Source organism: Gavialis gangeticus, unplaced genomic scaffold (genome assembly GCF_001723915.1).
Source record: "Gavialis gangeticus isolate Ggan-Ray unplaced genomic scaffold, GavGan_comp1, whole genome shotgun sequence".
Taxonomy (NCBI): domain Eukaryota; kingdom Metazoa; phylum Chordata; order Crocodylia; family Gavialidae; genus Gavialis; species Gavialis gangeticus.
This window is the reverse complement of record NW_017729019.1, coordinates 12,989,317-13,008,866: the sequence shown is the minus strand read 5'-3', so window position 1 is coordinate 13,008,866 and position 19,550 is coordinate 12,989,317. Positions and strand designations below refer to the sequence as shown.

Here is a 19,550-nt window from a genome sequence, read left to right as displayed (position 1 = left end):
AGCTTCAGCATAGACAAGACACTTAATAAAAGCCCTCTCTAAGGCCCCTGGCACATGTTTATTTCATGGCATCACAGGGTCTGATCCCCAGTCCTAAAAATCACACCTCCTGCCAGGCCACACATGCATGGCAGGAGGTGCGGTTTGGGGTGGGGGATCCAATCCCACTCCTGCCCTTTCCACTTGACAGTGAAAGGGGAATGCCAGCGCTCCCCTGCTCTGACAAGTTGAAAGACGGATGGGCCCCCAGGTTGGGGCCACAGTCAGGCCCTGGGACTGCACCCGGGCTTTCACCCAGCCCTCGTGGGATCCCAGGCTGGGGCTAACAATCAGCTGATGGTTGACCTGGGCCCTGTACCTGACATTCAATGTAAGGCACATTACAAACCAGCCACAAGAAATGCTCAACATACAACATTCTTATGGCTGGTTTGTCACTTTATGGCGTCTGAAACTGGATTCATGTGGAGCACCCTTGCCATTCATGCTGCAGTCAACATGTTAACCATGGCATAAATGTGATGTGCAGAGAGGGTCTAAAGGTAAGGCCCTTACACTGAAACACACCTTTACAAATAAGCTAGCAGGCAGTTGGCAGGACAACTCTATAACTAAAAGGTCAGATTCCATTTTAGAACTGCAAAATGTTGCCCAATATTCAATGAGATTTGTCTTAGTGAACAACAAAGAGATACATTAAACCTAGTGCGCTTTCAGAACTGTGCCAAGCACAAACCGATCAGTGTTTTTCATCACCAGAAAGCCATTCACTTCACTGAAGCTTTGCCTTGGCTTGATTGTTAATTAAATGGTAAATATTCTCGCATGAAAAGTATCCCGAATGCCTTACAGTTTTTTGGGTTTTTTTTTAGTAATTAAGTAAGAGGACAAGCTTAAAAACATACTGCTCCAATGAACAGTATTAGTGGAGGTAAAGTCTAAGAGCACAGTAACAATGCAATGCCAACAGGCAATCTGTGTGAAGCGTTCCAAGCATATTAATAGTCTTTGAAGCTGATCAGTGAAGAGTGACTGAAATTAAAGAAATTGAGAAAATAATGACTTTTCATGCCATCCACAGGAGCAGCAACCTCTTCAGGATTCTTGCACATAAGCACGTTAACACCTGAGATGTCAAGATAATAAGATGCAAAAAGAAGCCACTGTAGCATGACATGCCTGGCATAAAGTCATGACCTTAAGCTCAGCCACAGGACCCATCCCAGGGTGCTCACTGATTAATAATGCATGCTCCCAGACTCAGCTCCATCTCTGCTAGCTTAGACAGGCTACTCCTTCATTTCCCAGTCCTCTTGCCAGCTTTCTGTAACCGCCTGGATCACTTGGAGACCTTAACCTCCCTTTTAAGAAGGCACAAAAAACACTGATGGGAGTTATATTAAGGAAAACAAGTTATATTAAGCAAAATTATAACTACTTATCTTTTCTTCCTGTTGTTCTGATGCTTAATTCTGCTAACAGCATTTTCACTAGTTTTCCGAGGCTGCATGGGTTCATTTAAAATGACAGATATTGCGTGGATACTCTTAATTTCAAAGTTCAATATTTTTGTGGGTTTGTCAGTCCTTCAGCATGGCTATCAGTCAGCAGTAGTTTCCTACTGCATGCCAAGTTCACTTAAAACATTTCTTAATATGGTTACCAAAAGAGACAAGTCTGTTCTAACATGCATTCTCGTGTAAAAACGGCCTCATGTAAAGGAATTCCTGCTGGGGTGGAGAACATAAAATACAATGGGATCAAAGGAAAAGAGCTAAAGGTTCTTAGAGCAGGTGGAGTTTTACCAAAACAGTCTGGTTTCTGCTTGTGCGGTGATATACTTACATGGGATGGTTCTCAGATAGAGGTTGTCTCTGATCACCTGCTGGAGTTTATGGTCGATGGAGCCCTTCTGGAACTGCAGGCTCAAATAGTGACGCAAATCTTTGTTGATGACTTTTCCTTAAAACAGAAAAAAAAAAATGCAATGAAAAACTAGAAGAAAATATTTCAGCCGCTGTTCAGAGCAACCGCAATGTTGTTTCATCATGTAAACACCTCTGCAAAATCCAAAACAGGCAATTACAGCTGTGGGGTTTTGAATGCACTAGTTGGAACGGTAAAGGCCCTTGTAAACTCCTCAGCTGCTATGAACTGGAATGGCTTCAGTGACTTCCACCTAAACGGAGCTACAATGATTTATCCCAGCTGAGGATCTGACTCCTAGATAATTTCATGCCCACTTATCTGGCCTTACATTAGACGAAGAGGTCCTGGGAAAAGGCCCATACATTTTGGTCAGGACAGGTACAATGTTCAGACTACAAAACTAAGATGCGATTGATAAGAAAGCAGACACAATTTTTTTATGAAAATGTCAAACCTCATTCAGGTTTTATCAGTTTTTTATGCAAATGTTTCTGAAGTACTAATTCCAGATGTAGAAACTCCTCCAGGCAGGCTTTAAATGGCTGTTCTATATAGCAGGCCTTGCTGATCAGGCTTGTCAACTAATCCTTGAAGTAATTCCCCTGTCAAGAACCTGTGCATGTGCTCTACCAGCTTTCCTGCTCTGTACTGGGATGTGCCTGGTGTACACGAGCCCATAATGCCCTTAGCTCATAATGCAAGGGCTACTTATTATTACAGTATATCAGTCAGCAAAAACAATCTATTATCTAGTTACCATAAATAAACAGATTCCAGAGAAAGTAATGAATATCCTGAAGATGAATCAAGATGGAAAGTTTTGCATATACCAGGTTGGTAGAGGTTAAAATGCATCCTTTGCATAGTTGTTTCCAGTCCAGCTAGATAACAATCTTAAATTATATCCGTGGGCTAAAGACCTTTGATATTGTGATTTTTTTTTTTGCCTCTAATAAACTAGAACAGAATGGCATGCATTAAAAAAAAAAAAAAAACTCTGGGAGTAAGACAAAACCTAGTCCCCCCAAAACAAAACATTACTCCTCTATTCTGCAAACTATTTTTTCTGTAGTACATCCTACTGCTTTATCCAAGTTCACGTGTAATGCAAAATAAGAATGGTTCTAAAAACAGTACATTTAGAATTCCCTTAATCAGTTGGAGCTTTTTTCTACAAAGCATACATACTGATGTTGCTTTAATTGTCTGTTGCAATTAAAAGAATCAGATCTTAACTGCCAAAGACCCAAGATACACAAAACCCAAGTACATGAGCTAATCAAGTTAATCAGGAAACAAGGCTGCAGTATAACAGAATGAACACAGGGAATGAGAACTTGTGTGTTCGATCCCGAATTCTTATCAGCACCAACTTGCTGCATGTCCTTGAGCCTCAGTTACCCACCCACTTGTAAAGTGGTGATAATACTCCTTAAATGTGTTCTGAGATCTATAGATAGGCTAAAAGCGTTGTTGAAATGCAAAATATTAATATTACAATTAATTACCAGTTGAAGGGCAACACATCCATCAGGCAATGACAACACTTCCTACTGAATTTGAATCATTAAATTATGTATCTAAAGCCCCTGACACGTTACATTTAAGGTGTGATTTACAGGTCAACTACGCCTTAAACAGCAACCCAACCACACATGGAACTCAGTGATGCAGTAAATGAGCCACAAAGTTATTCACGTATAACTTTCCGGCTAGCTTGCATCACGCCTTAAACTGAGCGTGTGGCTGGGACCTGTACGAGACCAATCGCTGACTAGGATTCTGCATCCCTGGTGTTTTAATAATAATAATAATAATAATAATAGTAATAATAATAATAATGATGTTTTTGTAAAAAAAAATTGTGTTACAGAAAATCTTTTTTAAAATTATTCCTTTCTGTGACACTCTTGCCAGGTATCATTAGCAAACTTGTCACATCTCCAGATAACCACTGCCCCTCTAGCACACAAATAACTGAGCCCTTGCATTACTGCTTCATTCTTCTGACAGAAGGGTACAAAGCAATCTATTGTACCCTGTCATCTTCCAGAAAGCGCATTAACTAGGGTTCAGTGAGCTTTGCAAATTAAAGTTATGTACTTTATCAGAATGCCCAAGTCTTTAGGTAGAAGGGATTTAATGATCATTTGGTTTTAAAGCCTACAAAGAGAGTGGCTGGTAAGATGTGTGCGCCAGTGAATCATAACAATAAGGGCACCAAATTTACACCCACAGTTTTCTTTCCAACTTATCGTATGACAGGACCTATGGGTCTAGAAATGTGACCAGCAACCATAAGAGCTGAACAAAAGCTGCAATGCACTGAAACAGCTATTTAGCTTATAACCTCTTTGGACAGCCAGCAGCGCGCAAGTTGAATCGCACCCAGCACTCTGGGAATCTCTACCTGATGCGAGGCCACAAGACACTACTGGAATGCAAACGGTAAAAGTACTAGCAAGCAGAAAAGGATTGAACAAGATATTTTCCACATTCGTGTTCATTAATTCCTATTCAGCTACAGCTAGTAATTAATAGCATCAACAGTTAGAAATATAATTTTAAATGACTGCAAAAGAATAAAGCTGTCATGAAAGGGTGATTCTAACAGGAATCTGAAAAGGCTGCTGCTACCTAGCTGGGGAAGATGATGTCTCAAAGTAGCTAAAAGAGTGTCATAAGCATGGCAGTCCCCATTCAGACTCATCGAGAGGGCCGTTTCCAGGTGAAGATGAAACAAGCGTTTCATAAATGTGAACCACTACGATTCAACGGGGAGTTGCAGCTGTTGTTAAGAAGCATTTTATACCATGGCTGACCAGCACCAGCAGCACGTGACAACTCAGTTTTCCCAGAACAAGCCAAACCACTGCAGAGTTGAAAGTGCACTTTACTTTTGGCAAGTTAAACACTTTTCTGCTTCAGGGGCAGTGGATAGATAATTCCTGGCATGTCATCACATTTAAAAAAGGACGTGAAGATAGCTTGTGAAAAGGATAAGTGACAGCCGCAGCACAGATGATGAAGCGTGGGCCCAGGGAAGGCTGTGGTCTAGCCACCAGAAGACAGGCAGCAGAGGGGGAAATAATCCAGGAGGACAGGGCACTAACGCAGAGCTATTAGCCAGATAGTAGTTAAGTGTTTGAAGCCCAAACACAGCAAGACCAAAAGAACTAGGAGCAGAGAAGAGAGAAAGAGAGATTATTTGTAATCACAGTGGTCTGCTCAGTAGAAAGCAATTTCTGAGCGAGGAGGAGGATAAAGAATAGCTCTGCAAAGTTCCATTTCTGAATGCGACATTAATCAAGAATTTATATTAGAAGATTCAAAATGTAATATATAGTTCTCAAGGCACTGAAAAAAGCATGTGCTGGCACAGTATTAAACTATTACATGGCAATTTATTTTTTAAGTATTCAATCCACTCTGCATAATCAGCAGCCACGTTCTCTGAAGTCTGTCAGTTAAAACTTCCTTTTTTCCCCTCCCCCAGCATCCAATTTTAGGTACGAATGAGCTTGCAGAGCCTTTGCCTCATAACAATTTACTAGTAAATAAAACTGTTCTCTGCAGTCTTTAGTTTATAGCTTTTTCTAATTCAGTGGTGGTTAGCAAATAACCATAATATGCATTGATGGGGTGAGATAAACTCAGATTTGGCTTCTTTTCCCCTGTTTTTTTAGACTGGGAGGCTGGCAGAGGCTGCACACAGAGAAGGACATCATCCACTGCTTGAAAAACCCCGATGGTCTTACCAAAGGCAGCCTCCTTGCCTGGATCCAAAGTGGCTCTGTTCACTTGTGAACCGTAGAGGAGGAGATACTGGTCCATGTGGCGTGAAACTTAGCAGAAAATTAAATGATGCGTTTGTAGATGGGACATTAGGGAAGTATAAACTTTAAATCACAGCAATTATTCTTTTCTTTATCATTCTCAGGTCTTTGTGCTACAACTAGGTAACCTGACATACTTTTCTGATATGGGAATTGTGAGGCTTAATATCTGTAGTGAGCTGAAAATAAAGCACTACATAAACAGTATTTTTTTTATTTTAGCACACAGACAACAGAGGAACTGGATCTCAGGAGCAGCTGGCTTGTGAACCCTTGCAATCCACGAACAGATGGTGTGTATGTGCAGGTATTAATGCTCCAGAAACCCATTCTTACAAACACAGGCTTTACCTGAAGTGCAGAAAACTCATTTTCAAATACAGAATGGATCTGAGCTACATACAACACTCAGCAGTTTCCCCTCCAAAATACTTGCCTCATAGCTCCATAAATTTACAGGTGCCTGCCAGGCCCATACTGCAAATGCACTAAGATCAAAGCTCCAGTTTTCTAAATGCATAGGACATTCTACTTCTTAAAGCCAGTAATTTGGGCTACTTGAGGCTATTTTGTAGGGCTGAGCACAGATAAGTACTCTCTCTGAAGGAGAGAGAGAATGAGCACGAGCATGTGCACACATGCGCAAAGGTTAACGACATGGAAGACAATAATGCAATTAAATTATGTCCTTGATGCCATCTGGTTTTAGTTAGTCTCTCTCTTGTGGCCCAGTAAAATTCTGGGTAAAGGAAAATATCCCAATTAAAATGTACAAAACTGCTGCTACAAATGACACCTAAACAGGTGACTTTCATCTTAACATTGTCTTTCCCTTCTGAAAGCAGCAACGAATGAAGAGTAGCCTGTAGAGTAACACACAGTGATCAGCAATAGCTTTCAGCTTCACAGCAGTTTGTGTTTCTAGGCCATTTAAACAATAATTTTAGAAGCATATTAAGGATGACATGGTAGAAGCCTCACAGGTGCTAGAGAATGATTATTTTATCAGCTCCTGGTTTCGCCAAGGGGGGCGGCAGCGGATGTTCCAACATGAAACTTGAAAGACTTGCTACCACACACCTTGGTTTAGCTGTCTTTGTTGCCAAGGCAGTGGGCATGTTATGAACCAAATTCCCCTTTTTTTTTTGCTATCATGAGCTGTTCTATATAAAGTTTTGGATTTGCTTCCCGCAGGACAATGAGCAAAAGATGTCATAGAAAATGAAAACAAATAGTGTAATCTCAGCAAAAAGTGTATATATCTATATATAGCTACAGATAGATACATTACTAAAAATCAGTCTATTGCTTGCGGACAATCCAATTTCTCAGTATTAAAAAAAATCTTTTAGTATTCAAATGGCCCACCTATCTCCCTGCCATTGCCAAATCTATTGTTTCACTTTAACAGTACAAGCATATTTCACGTAGACAGATGAATCTGATTGTTAACTAGTTCAGCTTGTTGTACCTACCGAGAAACTTGGCAACAGAGGTAAAGATCTGTCATGGATGCAGAATTTATATGTAGACTTGATTCATACATGGCTTTTCCTCCCTGTACAAACTTCCAAGTTAAACTTCCTGTAACAAGTATAATGCTGTTTGCTAAAAACATCTCGGTAAATGTCAACATGCACAGGACAGACAAGGTATAATGAAGCCAGTAGTTAAGGCAGAGCAGCACGAAAGAGTACATTTTAAAATACAAAAAAGTGCAGCACAGGCATTTGGCTGTATTTTGAGAATAATTTAAGACTGAATTATGAAATGGAGGCTGGGATGGATCCCCTGGGGAATACAGAAGAATGGCAGACAAAGCATTACAGGGAAACCAATGCCAAAAACCCTCCTGGAGAGTGATGATATAAATTAGAACGCACAAAATCAAGTGGTAGCAAAGGTGCCTGAGGCAACCTCTGGAGCCTGTTTTTATGTAAAACCAGTCACTTCCCCTCCCAAAGAGCCCAGGATGCTTCTCTCTCATAGACTCATCTTAAAAGCATCACATCAGCCCTTTTGATATGGCCCCATGCATTTGGGGTTTCTACTCTCTGTTCTACCCAATTCTCCCAAGGAGGGAATAGATGAAACGTAGGAATGAGTGAAGGAGAAAAATGCATTTTAAATATGCCGTGAGACCTTCGAGCTGTGTCTGTGCATGTTCCTTCTGCTATTCCTCCAACGTATTCATTTTACATTCTTCCCGGGGATGTTGCCCTATCTAGGTTCATGTCGGACCCGCAGAGTAGGTGTACCGGTCCCGCCGTGGGGAGAAGGGTGGGTTGCACGGTATCACAGCCCCTCACTCTCTCTTGGAGGGGAGTTACCTTATCACTACTATTCTTTATGATTTGCTCCTCCTCTGCCCGTTTTAGCTACATCTGTCCCATACTCTGAGCAAGTTAAAAAGTCACATGGAGGAAAGCTTGTCTGGACATGGGAGAGAGCACCAGGAACTGCCCAGTTGTGAGCTCAGCTCAGACAGTGAATCCTTGAGTAGTTTCTGGTAAGTCTTACGTCGCTCCCTGGGCCAAACTCCACCCTAAAGATACAACCCAACTCGCATTTGTGATTGCAACTCATGGAAATGGTCTGAACTCCATGTTCTCTTCCTCAGTTTCTAACATGAGGCAGTACCCATCACTCGTTTGACAAGGCATGATGACCAGCGCTGGGAAAGCACTGGGAAAAGTCCCACCTAAATAATATAAGCTGCGTTAGAAAGGCAATGGCAGTCTGTGTTTGGGGACATGGGCAAAAAGAACAAAAACAGTGAAACAGGATAGCAGTTTTCAGCACATCTGTATGCCCTTTGGATGAAGCCAACTGGAGCTCAGAAGCAGACTCTCTGCAATCTGTACTAATGGCCCTTGGGAAGCATGACAATAAAAAGTGCATTCAAAACACTGAACATGACAAACCTCTGGAATCTGATTTCTCTTCCACTGCTTGGCAAATTGCCCACATCACCACTCGTGTTCAGATATGTATTTTTAGGGTGGCACAAGTGGGTGTAAATAAGAGTAACGGCATGAAAAAGGACAATTTTAGACACTCGCTCTCTTGTCGTCATACACACAGACCATTAAGGCTGCTTGAAAAAAAAAAATCACTTCCCGGTTTCAGCTGTACCTGCGGCACAACTAATGGATTGTAATGGATGTTTCAGTCCTGCTTGTCACAGCAACTCTAAAGCAGTCTTTTTGTATGTACATAGACCTTCCAAATGTGTGTTTGTGCACACCCATACAAACACAGGTATTATACATTAAAACAACACACGGTGCCTGCCTGGAATCCCCAACACGAACGGTGGCCATGCTGTGCTGGATGCTGTACATACATTCAATAATACTGTTCCAAAGGCCGCACCATCATAAAAACACAAGACAAAAGAGGGGGAGAAGGGATGCATCATCCCCATTATACAGCTGGAGCACTTAGACACAACTTAGTGAATGGTCCAAGATCCAAGTGTCTGTGGTAGACTCAAAGGAAACTTGATCCTAGACCACTCAAGTCTACCTCCAGCATCGTAATCACAAGACTAGCCTCCCTCTCCAGCATGGGGAACTAGCTCATAATCAAATAGTTATTATAAGACAGATAAAATTCAGTTCTGTTAGATTCCACTGTTGCCAAACCAGGTTGCAGGTGACATCTTGAGACACCAGTTGGTGACTAGTAGCTTCCTGTGACAACAGAAGAGCCACTGCCCAAAGTCCAAACTTCTGTGTTTTAAACTTATGCAGGGAGTGAGAAACTGTGCTTCACATTGAGCAAGTCTGGACAACTATGCTACTAAAATACCCCAAATAATGCAAATCCTTCAAATTAGTTTTTCCAACTGCCTAACTCCAGCACAAAAAAAAGCAGCACTAAGAATACGAATTATTTTCTCCTAATTATTCAATTCTCGTTTTAGAGCATAACAACCAAGACTTGCCAGGAAAGATAGGGCAAGAACCATGGCTCCCCTCCCTGCGCAAGGCAGTCTGACACTGCTTGTTCCTCAGACTCTCTGCTACTATTTTAAAATTGGCAAATACTGAAGGTGAGATGACAACGCGTTTACTTTCAAGTTCAGCCACTACACTTCAGTTAACTTGCTACTGAAACTTGTTTTTCAAAAACACAAAAGCCCCACTTCTGATTCTTTATGGTAAAATGGCAATGCTGGAATTTCAGAGACGGTGAATCTTCATATGCTGTGTGCATTTCCAAAGGATGTGAGCTGTGCTGAATTATGTTACTGCCCAACAATAAGCCACAGCAAAGCATGTGTCTTAAGAAAATTGGACATCATCAAAACACAGACTACACCGCACAATGCACTAAAGATTTGGTCATAAATGGCGCTGAAGACAAAGATGCTGGTTTACATTAGCAGACCCTTTCATAAATCTGCCCTCATTTAAAACAAAAATACTTATTTTTGCAGAACATCTATACGAGGAACACTATTCTTCTGTTCTTTACACACATTACACGGCTGTACACGGCTTATTGTACACTTCACTAGGAGAATGAGAGGTTCGGGAAAGTTAGTTAGTTGAAAAAAGGTCACTGCTGGAGTTACAAACAAGCTTCCAAAGCAAGGACCCTCCAAATGAATATGGAAAAAGTTCACCTCATGCCAAACACCATGGACTTCACACGTTTTCAATACATTTGGCATGTTCAAAAAAAAGCCAGGTTTTTGGATATTACCAACCTCAGCAGAATATATTTGTTCTTGGCCGTAATGGTATGGTAGGGCGATGCCAGCAAACTGAGATATAAGCAACTCTTTTCCTGGAGGGATTCCATTTCGTTTGTCTGAAAGAAGCCGTTCTTCCTTCCTCTGAAGAAATAAGCTTGCATATATCATAAGGAGAAGAGCTTACACACTTCTTATATAAATGAGTCTAGTGCTTTTTCACTATATAAGATTTCAGATTTATAGATCCCAACACATTAAAATTCTAGTTGAACTTTACCATTCAGTATTGTGCATTAAGCACTGTGTTTTATTATGCAATTATCTTGAAAAACATTCTAAATAAATGGGCTGGCTCCATTTAGGTTATTTTTAGGACTATGTGAATATTTAATTTCTCTAGCTGGCTTACTCGACAGAAACACCCTGTGAGGACAAAAACCTGCACATCAATTTAATCACTGAATTGTTCTACTGCTCTCCCAAATGCTTAAGTCCACCATACGTTTCTCTCTCTCTTGTGCATAAAGTAACTAATTAACCAGGGGAAAAATACTTCTGTACAACACTGTGCATCAAACAGTGTTTTACCAGAATCGTGTAGGGAGGATGAAAACAAAACCGTTATTGTCCATGGATAAAAAAGGGGGGGGGTGAGGGGCAACGGGCTGGCATGCAGACCTAAAAGGAGATGCACTCAATGGGCTGGTTGCACCACATGCACTGCCTGCCTGCCTGCCTAAACAAGTAGCTAAGGGCTAACGACTCATTCTGGCAGGAACCTGGAGGGCCGGTTAACGGGAGGGTTACATTTAAATTCTGGGGATAAACCTTCCCTGGACAAATCAAGAAAAACTGTCCAATTGCGGTACTATGAACGAAAAGGTAAGCACAGGATGCCCCGGCATTGACTTGTTTCTCTTTAAGATAACTGCTAATACAGGGTTATTTCTAAACACTGTGGGCATGCCCTGGGGAACCCCGCACAGCTACAAGCTTCTTTCAGCATCGAGTACAGAGAGGATTTCAGTTAGGTGCCTAAAAAAGGATGCAGCTCTCCACATACATATACTGCACAGTCAACCTAACAAAGCATACCAATGTACTATGGACACACACACCCCCCTTCAATCTGTCCAGGATGCTACTACTCCCACACACAAAGGAGGATCTCTCTCGCCACTAAGCAGCTTTCTTTCTGCTCCATCTCAGAGTCTCCAAGCATTTCACTGGCACTCTGAACTTTCCAACAATGCAACACTGCAAACAGTTTGCCAACTTCTCTTAATTCACTGTTCAACTGCTATGCACGCATCTGCCGCTCACCTTGTTAGTTCAGGCCCTTCAAGGAACTAGTAAGGGCTAGCATATGATTTCATGCTCTGATCTAATAACTAAAAAGGTTTACACATATCCACACGTGCACGTGTGTCCTGAAAAGTGAGGATGACAGAGTGAGGGGAAGAGGTGTTACCAGGCAGAGATGTTTCCAAAGCAAACAGCACAGACGAATGTACAGTGCCATGCCCCTTTGGCTGTTATTTTATCTCCCATCTTGCCAAAGGATAAACCAGCAAAGACTTGGACCAGCACGAGCCTGAATCAGTTACTAAACAACCATTCCATCAGCCAGAGATCTACGTACACGATGCCAAGGCAGTATTATTAAAGCAGGAGTTAAAAGTCCTGTGAAACCATGTTTTCACTGAAGCAGCTGCAGGGAAAAGGCCTTGGAAACAAAGCAACGTAATGGGGAGAGGGGAGGGCAGTGTGTGCCAGAAGGCCTGCGTCGTCTTTGTCCATGCTTTGCCTCCAAATAAAACCAGAATCTTTCAAAAGAACTTTTATAGGTTACACAAAGGCCTGCGTCTTACATGCTCCCACATAGATGATAATGTCCTACGGAACTGAAATACTCCTTGGAGCGGTGGCACTCTCAACGTTACAAACCACTCAAGTCAGAGGGGCTTGCACATTTGTCACTTAAATGAAACAACTCCAACAGCACAGAGAAATTCTAAGAACAGCTTAGGGCAGGAGTGAAGAGTACGGTAAGTTAATGAAACTAAAGGGAGAACGTGTAGCAGGCAATACATGGTTACCAAGTTGGCATTTGATGAGAATAATTTGGTTAAACTCCACAGCTCATAGGAAAAGCAGTGCTACATCCTTAACAGCAGACAATCAGGTTGTCACTTATTTGAAAAACACCGTGTCCCAAATGATAGTAAATGCTATCCTCGTGCCCAGAAATTGCACTGCTCTGACAAAACTGCTGCCAACTAGATGCGTTGCCAGCCTTTTCTTTACCAGGCAGGTTTTCTTGAAGATCTCCCCGAAAGCAGGGGATTTGAGATTATGACCCGAGGCAGCATGACTACATGCCATTACGTTTACCTAATGCTTCTGAAAGACAAAGAAACTTTACAAGCAAGCTCCACTATCACAACCTTGCCAAACACTTTGCATTAATGTGCTAGATTAACATACTAGAAGCATGCTGTCATGTTTCAGTGAGCCAGGCCTTCCTTTATTTAAGGACACAATACTGCCAAAATGACAGCTTACTACTCTCTTTACTTCTTGTGTCTTATATGAGATTTTAAAGATGGCTTGTTTGTTTTCTGTAAAGATTTTGCTTTACACTGTCAGTAGGTCCCATGTGATGCACACGCTCAGACTATGTGACTGTCCTCTCAGGTCTCCTCCATGTGTGGAGATCTAAAAGCCTGGCTCCTTATCTCAGGAGAGCTGTGTGCATTTAGATCCAGCATTAACAGGCTCATTCCCTGATGCTGGGAAAAGGCGCATCCCACCCTCTGCCACCAAATACGCAGGTCATTTTGGGTTCCCACAGCTCTGGGTCAAGGTATTCCGAGTCGGCACTCAATCATAGATTCATAGATTAAGGGTCGGAAGGGACCTAGTAGATCTTCTAGCCCGACCCCCCGCCAGGGCGGGAGAACAACAAAAAACCCCAAAAAGAGAAACGGGACTCAAATGAGTCCAGCCAGGTAGGCATCCAGCCTCTTCTTAAAGACCCCCAGGGTAGGGGCCAGCACCACTTCCCTTGGAAGTTGGTTCCAGCTCCTAGCCGCCCTAACCGTGAAGTAGTTTTTGCGGATGTCCAATCTATACCTCCTCTCCATCAACTTGTGCCCATTACTCCTTGTTATGCCAGCGGGCGCTAGGGGAAACAGCGTCTCCCCCAAACCCTTCTGGTCCCCCCTAGTGAGTCTATAGACAGTCACCAGGTCCCCCCTCAGCCTTCTCTTGTGGAGGCTGAATAGGTTCAGGTCCCGCAGTCTCTCACTGTAGAGTCTGCCCTGTTGTCCCCGGATCATGCGGGTGGCCCTCCTCTGGACCCTCTCCATATTGTCCACATCCCTCTTGAAATGGGGCGCACAGAACTGGACACAATACTCCAGCTGTGGCCTGACCAGTGTCGCATAGAGGGGGAGGATCACCTCCTTGGCTCTACTCGAGATCCCATTCAGCTTCTTCAGAGTATATGGTATTTGCCCTGCTTTGCCCACACATATTCCCAGTCAAACTGGCTTGTTATCCAACCTCACTTTCTTCCATTCATCAAGCAGCAGTTTGAAAACAGGCTCTTCGTGTCACATATGCCCCCCTGGAAATTCCTGATACCAGCTCTAACACCCAGTTCAGCCCCCTGCTCTCCTCTGAGCATCATCAGGACAGATCCTCCTTCCTGCATAACTGCACCTGCCTGCTGTTCCAAAACCCAGGGACCCCAAAAAGGCCATGCCACGAGGGGTGGGAGTACAAGACCATGGTCTAATGGGTATTATGTCTGAGAGTGCCTATGCCATGAGTACCAGAGCCCACAGTCTGTTCCAGCTGCCAGGCGATGAGGCGAGACCTGGACCCTCTCCTCTGCACTGGTTTGTGTGTTTTTTTATTTTTGAAAACCATGTTATTCTGGCAGATTATCTGGTCCACATAAATGGGATGGGATGGAGCAGTCAATGGAAGAAGCTATTTGCGTGCTTCAAAAGCTGTATTGTTCTGGGTTCTTTGCAAGGTTTTGTTTGCTTTGTTATTGTGAAGCATTTTATTTTTAGATTGAAATACTATAGTCAGATTGAAAGTAGCCTCAGACCTCTTCTTTGCTTTGCGTAAAGGAATATCATCAATGATGGCAACAGAGAACCTTGTTCCAGGTCAGCAAGCTGTTTCTTAAATATGAGCCAGTTGGCAGATGCTGGGCAGAGAAGCAAAAGAATAAGAAGAAAAATCACAGCCCACAGGATACTGGGCTTATTTAATCATGTATTGTCTGTCTCTAACTGAAGATTGTATGATAAGATGGATGGATGCAATGAGGAGGCAGTTGTGTGCGAATGCTGGGTAAAACTGAGAATTATTGTCACAAGGGCGGTGGCTGGTTAGCATATGCAGGGGACCCCCTATCCAAAGGTTTCTGGTCCCAGTGGATTATGAATGATTTAATCCAAGTTATAGTGGTTTCAATTCTTATAGGACTATTTTAGAGGACTGAGACTCAGCCATCACGATGGAAAAAAGAAATCTCCAAAAGGAACAGATTCCTTCACCATCTCTGGTCTTCCTCGGGACTCTCGTTCCTTGGACTGAATGACTCCAACGCACTCGAGAGAGAAGAAACACAGAGAGAGATGCGTTTTCGCAGGCCTGTTCATTCCATTCCCATTTAATGGGAGCTCATTCCACTTCCTCTCCTGCCATAAGCAGTGATAGTAAAACATTTTTTGGGGACGGCTACATTTTGGGTCCAATTTGTTACCGAGATTCTCAGATCACAATTTTTTTCCAGTGGTGAGTCAAGGCCTGTAGGTATCAACTAAGACCAATTCACAGAGTTTAGTTTACTTATAGATGTGTACCTTTGAACAAATAGAAATAAAAAGGAATCCTTAAAAATACCCAAGTCAAGTCACAAGCCTACACCTGGTCCTTTTCCTGAAAGTGTTCCCGCTACCATCCCATTTAGAATTTAGGAAGAAATCTTATTTCACATTTGGGTACTTTGGCTTCGTTACAACCAAAATCTCTCTCACTTCTTTTATTCGCCAGCAACAATATGAACTTGTGCCCAACTCCTTAAAGTCTTTCATCCACATTATGCTCACAAAAATATTGGATCAATCACAAACCTATAGGGTAGAGGCTTAGAGGGCATCAGTCTCTGAACACTGAGAGAAGGAAATCCGATTCAGTTAAGAAGATCAACGTCACCTGTACAAACCTCCCGTCTCAGTTCCTTTCTGTGTGCATGTCAGCAATGCTTCTGCAGCAAGGCCCCTGAGCACCTCTAGCGGCAGGATCACAGAAAGGTGTATAAATCTGCCACTGGCTCGGAGCCAGCAGGCGTGGGGCTGTTAGTCTTGCAGCAGGTTTGTGTTTTTAAAGCCAAGTGTCCCAGGATGAATCCCAGCTGCTGACAACATCCTCAGGAGCGTTCGATCATGCTTCCCAAACCCTGTCCTTAATGGAAAGAGGTTTGCAACTGCATTTTGCTGCCATCTCCTGGGGGAGATACTGGACTTTCCAGCCTTGTTCATTTCTGTCATTAACGTCTGGGCTTGACTGGCTCAAATCCATACAATTAATATGTGGCATACTGCCTTCTTGACGTGACCTTCTCCTTTGTACTTTAACGGGACAGAGATGTGTTTTACCTCTCAAGATCATACCCAGGTATCAGGAAGCTGAATTCACTTCATTCCAAACAGACAGTCATATCCGAGCAATTGCTCCACAAAATCCTAATAAAGCTGTAAAAGCTCAGAGAATGTGGAACCAAACCTACTTAACATTACAAACAGGGAGTGAATATTAGTGACAAAGGAACAAAATAAAAAGGACTGATTAACTAATGTGTATTAAGGTCCATCAGTGTATAATCTCCACTCTGATGTCCAAATGCAATTCGGCAACCAGGAATCCTGTACCTTACATCAGTGGAACTTACCCCAAAGTTATGCAGGCCAGATTATTTTTATGCAGCTAGCAGATCATGAAAACTGTAATCATTAAACTCTAATTAGCTTTTGGAGGTAGAGAAAACACCTGCCATTTCATGAAACAGAATCGTGGAAACGAATCAATCACTTAGACATGAAAATTGAAGGCAAACTACATACATCTGCATAATGAATACTGGGAGTCAGTTAAGCTGAAATCTGAAATAGATACCAGATATACTACCCATTACCTCCCAGGAGGAACTCACAGTACTGGCCCCTAGTTCAAGGGTCTTTTAAAGCTAGTTGAATAAGCACTGAGTCATGAAATAGACTCAACAGAGTGTGATATATGTGTAGTAATGTCTGTTATAAAAGCAAACTGATGGACAAAACTTTGAGAAGCCACTTTTAAACCAAAAGCCAGAATTCCATGCGACTAGTAAGTCTGTTATTTCAGTAAAACTAGGCAAGGGGGTTAGATCAGCAGAGTGCACAGAACCTCAAATGATCGTTGTGTAAGTAAATTCCCTGCAAGACGCTCACTAAGGCCAGCAGAAAAGCTATATAATTTGGGTCCAGAGTAAAAGCTTTAACATTTTAATTAAAACCAGGACGTTTATATTACACACATGGCCTTTGTGATTATATCTTAACCACGTACCATTTAGAGAAACATTGCACATCCAAGGAAACCTGCCATCTATCAATGTGCAAGAAACCGGCCTCCCAGCACCTAACGGCTATTTTGATCTCAGAGGTAACACATGGAAACAGCTGATGTGCGCTCCCAAGGGCCAGTCTGCCATGTCTTTTTAGAGTGCTTAAAAGATAGTTTGTCCATTTGCTCCCTCTGCCCTACCCACTAGACCTACCTTCAGATGTCATGCTAAACGCTTATGGGCCCAATGAATTTCATTTCACTGGGTGACCCTAGATCTAATCTGTGAGGTCCTGTGGAAAGAAAAGCCAGATACAAAGGTACAGCATTAGCTAAAAATAGCACAGTGGAAAGTTTTAATTTCTGCACATAAGAAAGCATGGCCTCAGACATCTGAAATGAAAAGTGAAAAGAATACTAAGTAGTCAGATAAGAGGAAGAAAAAACCCCAGCGAATTCAATTGCCGTAGATCACGTTACCTGCCTTGAAAGAAGAGCTCAGTTTTATCTGTACAGGGCTCGTGGGGGTGGGAGACATCAGTACAGGAAAATTCAAACGGCAACTGAGCAGAACATTTTTGCAAATTAGGTGTAGTGTAACTGTGTAGATGAACAATGCAATGTAAAGAAGGGGATTAAACACAGCTTTTCCATCCTGCCTTCCAATGGAACATAGGGAACGCGATACCAAACCAGATCAAGGGCTCAGCTAGTCCAGTACCCTGCATGGCAGTGGCTAATACCAAATGCTGTAGAGTGCTGCAAGAAATTCAGTTGTTGGACAATTATGTAATTATAGAATATTCTGCCCATCTGAGAGGCTCAGATAATTCGTCATCTCTTTTGCTATTTGACCCTCACATTTCCTCTCTAACTTCCAAATTTCTCTCTCACCTACTTGCCATAATTCATGCATCACTCTCTCTTGGCTACTCTGAGGCTGAATTTCCATTTTCTGTAGGACACTTTTTGCCTTGAATAACCTCCAAGAACATGGTTTGATGCACTTGCTTTTTCCCATACATATTGAGTACATTTATTTAACTAATAAAATTATTCTAACATGCTGTGTTGTGCACTTAATTGAATTCCATTTTCTATCAAAATGCAGCCTGGTACAAACAATAAGTAAAAGTTATTATCTAGTAATTAATGCTCCATTCTCCATTTTCTACATAAGGAATATTAAAATCTAAACAAGCATATGTAAAATTATGTAATTACTTAGGTACGTATGTAGAAATATATCTTATAATCCTGATCAGCAAATAAAGTCTACATTTTGCACCAGATCAACATGCTTGACTGGTAATAATGGTCAATTAGAATAAGCCTTTCTTCAGGAACATAGCTAGGAAGTACATCTACAAAAGAGGATTAAAACAATCTTTCCTGCTTCCTGATTTCAATCATACTTAAAATTGGTGATTTAAAAATCACCTTGTTCAAAACAATGCATATTGCTATCACAAAACCCCAGCACCCCAGTTGAGAACTACTGCTTTAGATAAACAACCTGAATTGGCCTCTCTCAGGCTTACAGAAAACAGGGATGAGGAAACATATGGCCTACTCGGGTCTACACAAAAGATTCCAGCCCCAAAGCAACAAAATGGGAGCACGGTTTATGGCCGAGCTGTGCTCTACCTACAAAACCAGACCGTGATTTCAGGCAGTCCCAGGCAGAGGATCCTAGGTTCTGATCAAAGCCATTAGGAACACAGGAGCCTGTTAGAAAACTTCAGGCCTACATGGTAAGTTCAGGTGTTGAATATAAAGATTGAGTCAAAGGCATCAGATCCAGGGCTCAGGTATGAGGCATCACTGGTTTATGGGTAAGTATCTCTTGCAATTTGTTTGGTTTTTGAACTGCTTTTCAATCGAGCACTCAGCTCACTTTCAGGAAAAAAAAAAAAGCGCTGCATCTGAGACACTACAAGGAGAATTCACCTTTTGCAAGCTCAAAAAATTGAATAAAAGCCTCTATTCTGGCCAGTATTTATAGCTTGCTTTGGAATTAAAGTTGCTCCAGAGACGTTGAGATGCTAAAGGCAAATCTGTTTCCCACGAGCACTTGTGCCTCTTCATAGTAGGACAAAATTCAAGTACTTGGAAAATCTACATTAATCAAGTCCTTGGATTGCTGGGTCATACATCAGTAACAGCCACTCATTTATTAATTCAGCTGAGATTTTACAAAACAGCTTTAGTGCCACTTTACTTCAGTGTCATTCAGACTATTTTGGCGTTATTAATCATAGAAAATAAAAGTATTTCTATGTAACTGTTAGACAGCCACATTTTTTTCCAACAGAAATATCCCACAAGACCATGAATTTTCTATTCCTCATGTAAAAGAACAAGAGAAAACTAAACAGGTTGCATAGAATTGGGGGGGCGGGGGGGCGCGACAGACCTAAAAGCATGAAAGGCACTTTTTTTCCCCCTTAGCT

At 42.0% G+C, this 19,550-nt stretch overlaps 1 protein-coding gene across 1 annotated transcript in view; it reads right to left on the bottom strand.

Moving 5' to 3' along the window:
- The window catches only part of MAGI3 (membrane associated guanylate kinase, WW and PDZ domain containing 3), a gene marked incomplete at its 5' end in the record, with an annotated part of 192,708 nt that overhangs the window by 64,496 nt on the left and 108,662 nt on the right, over window positions 1–19,550 (bottom strand). The window contains one exon of the mRNA XM_019513754.1: window positions 1,846–1,962. Coding sequence (XP_019369299.1) covers window positions 1,846–1,962 — 117 coding nt within the window. The remainder of the gene's footprint in view (window positions 1–1,845; window positions 1,963–19,550) is intronic.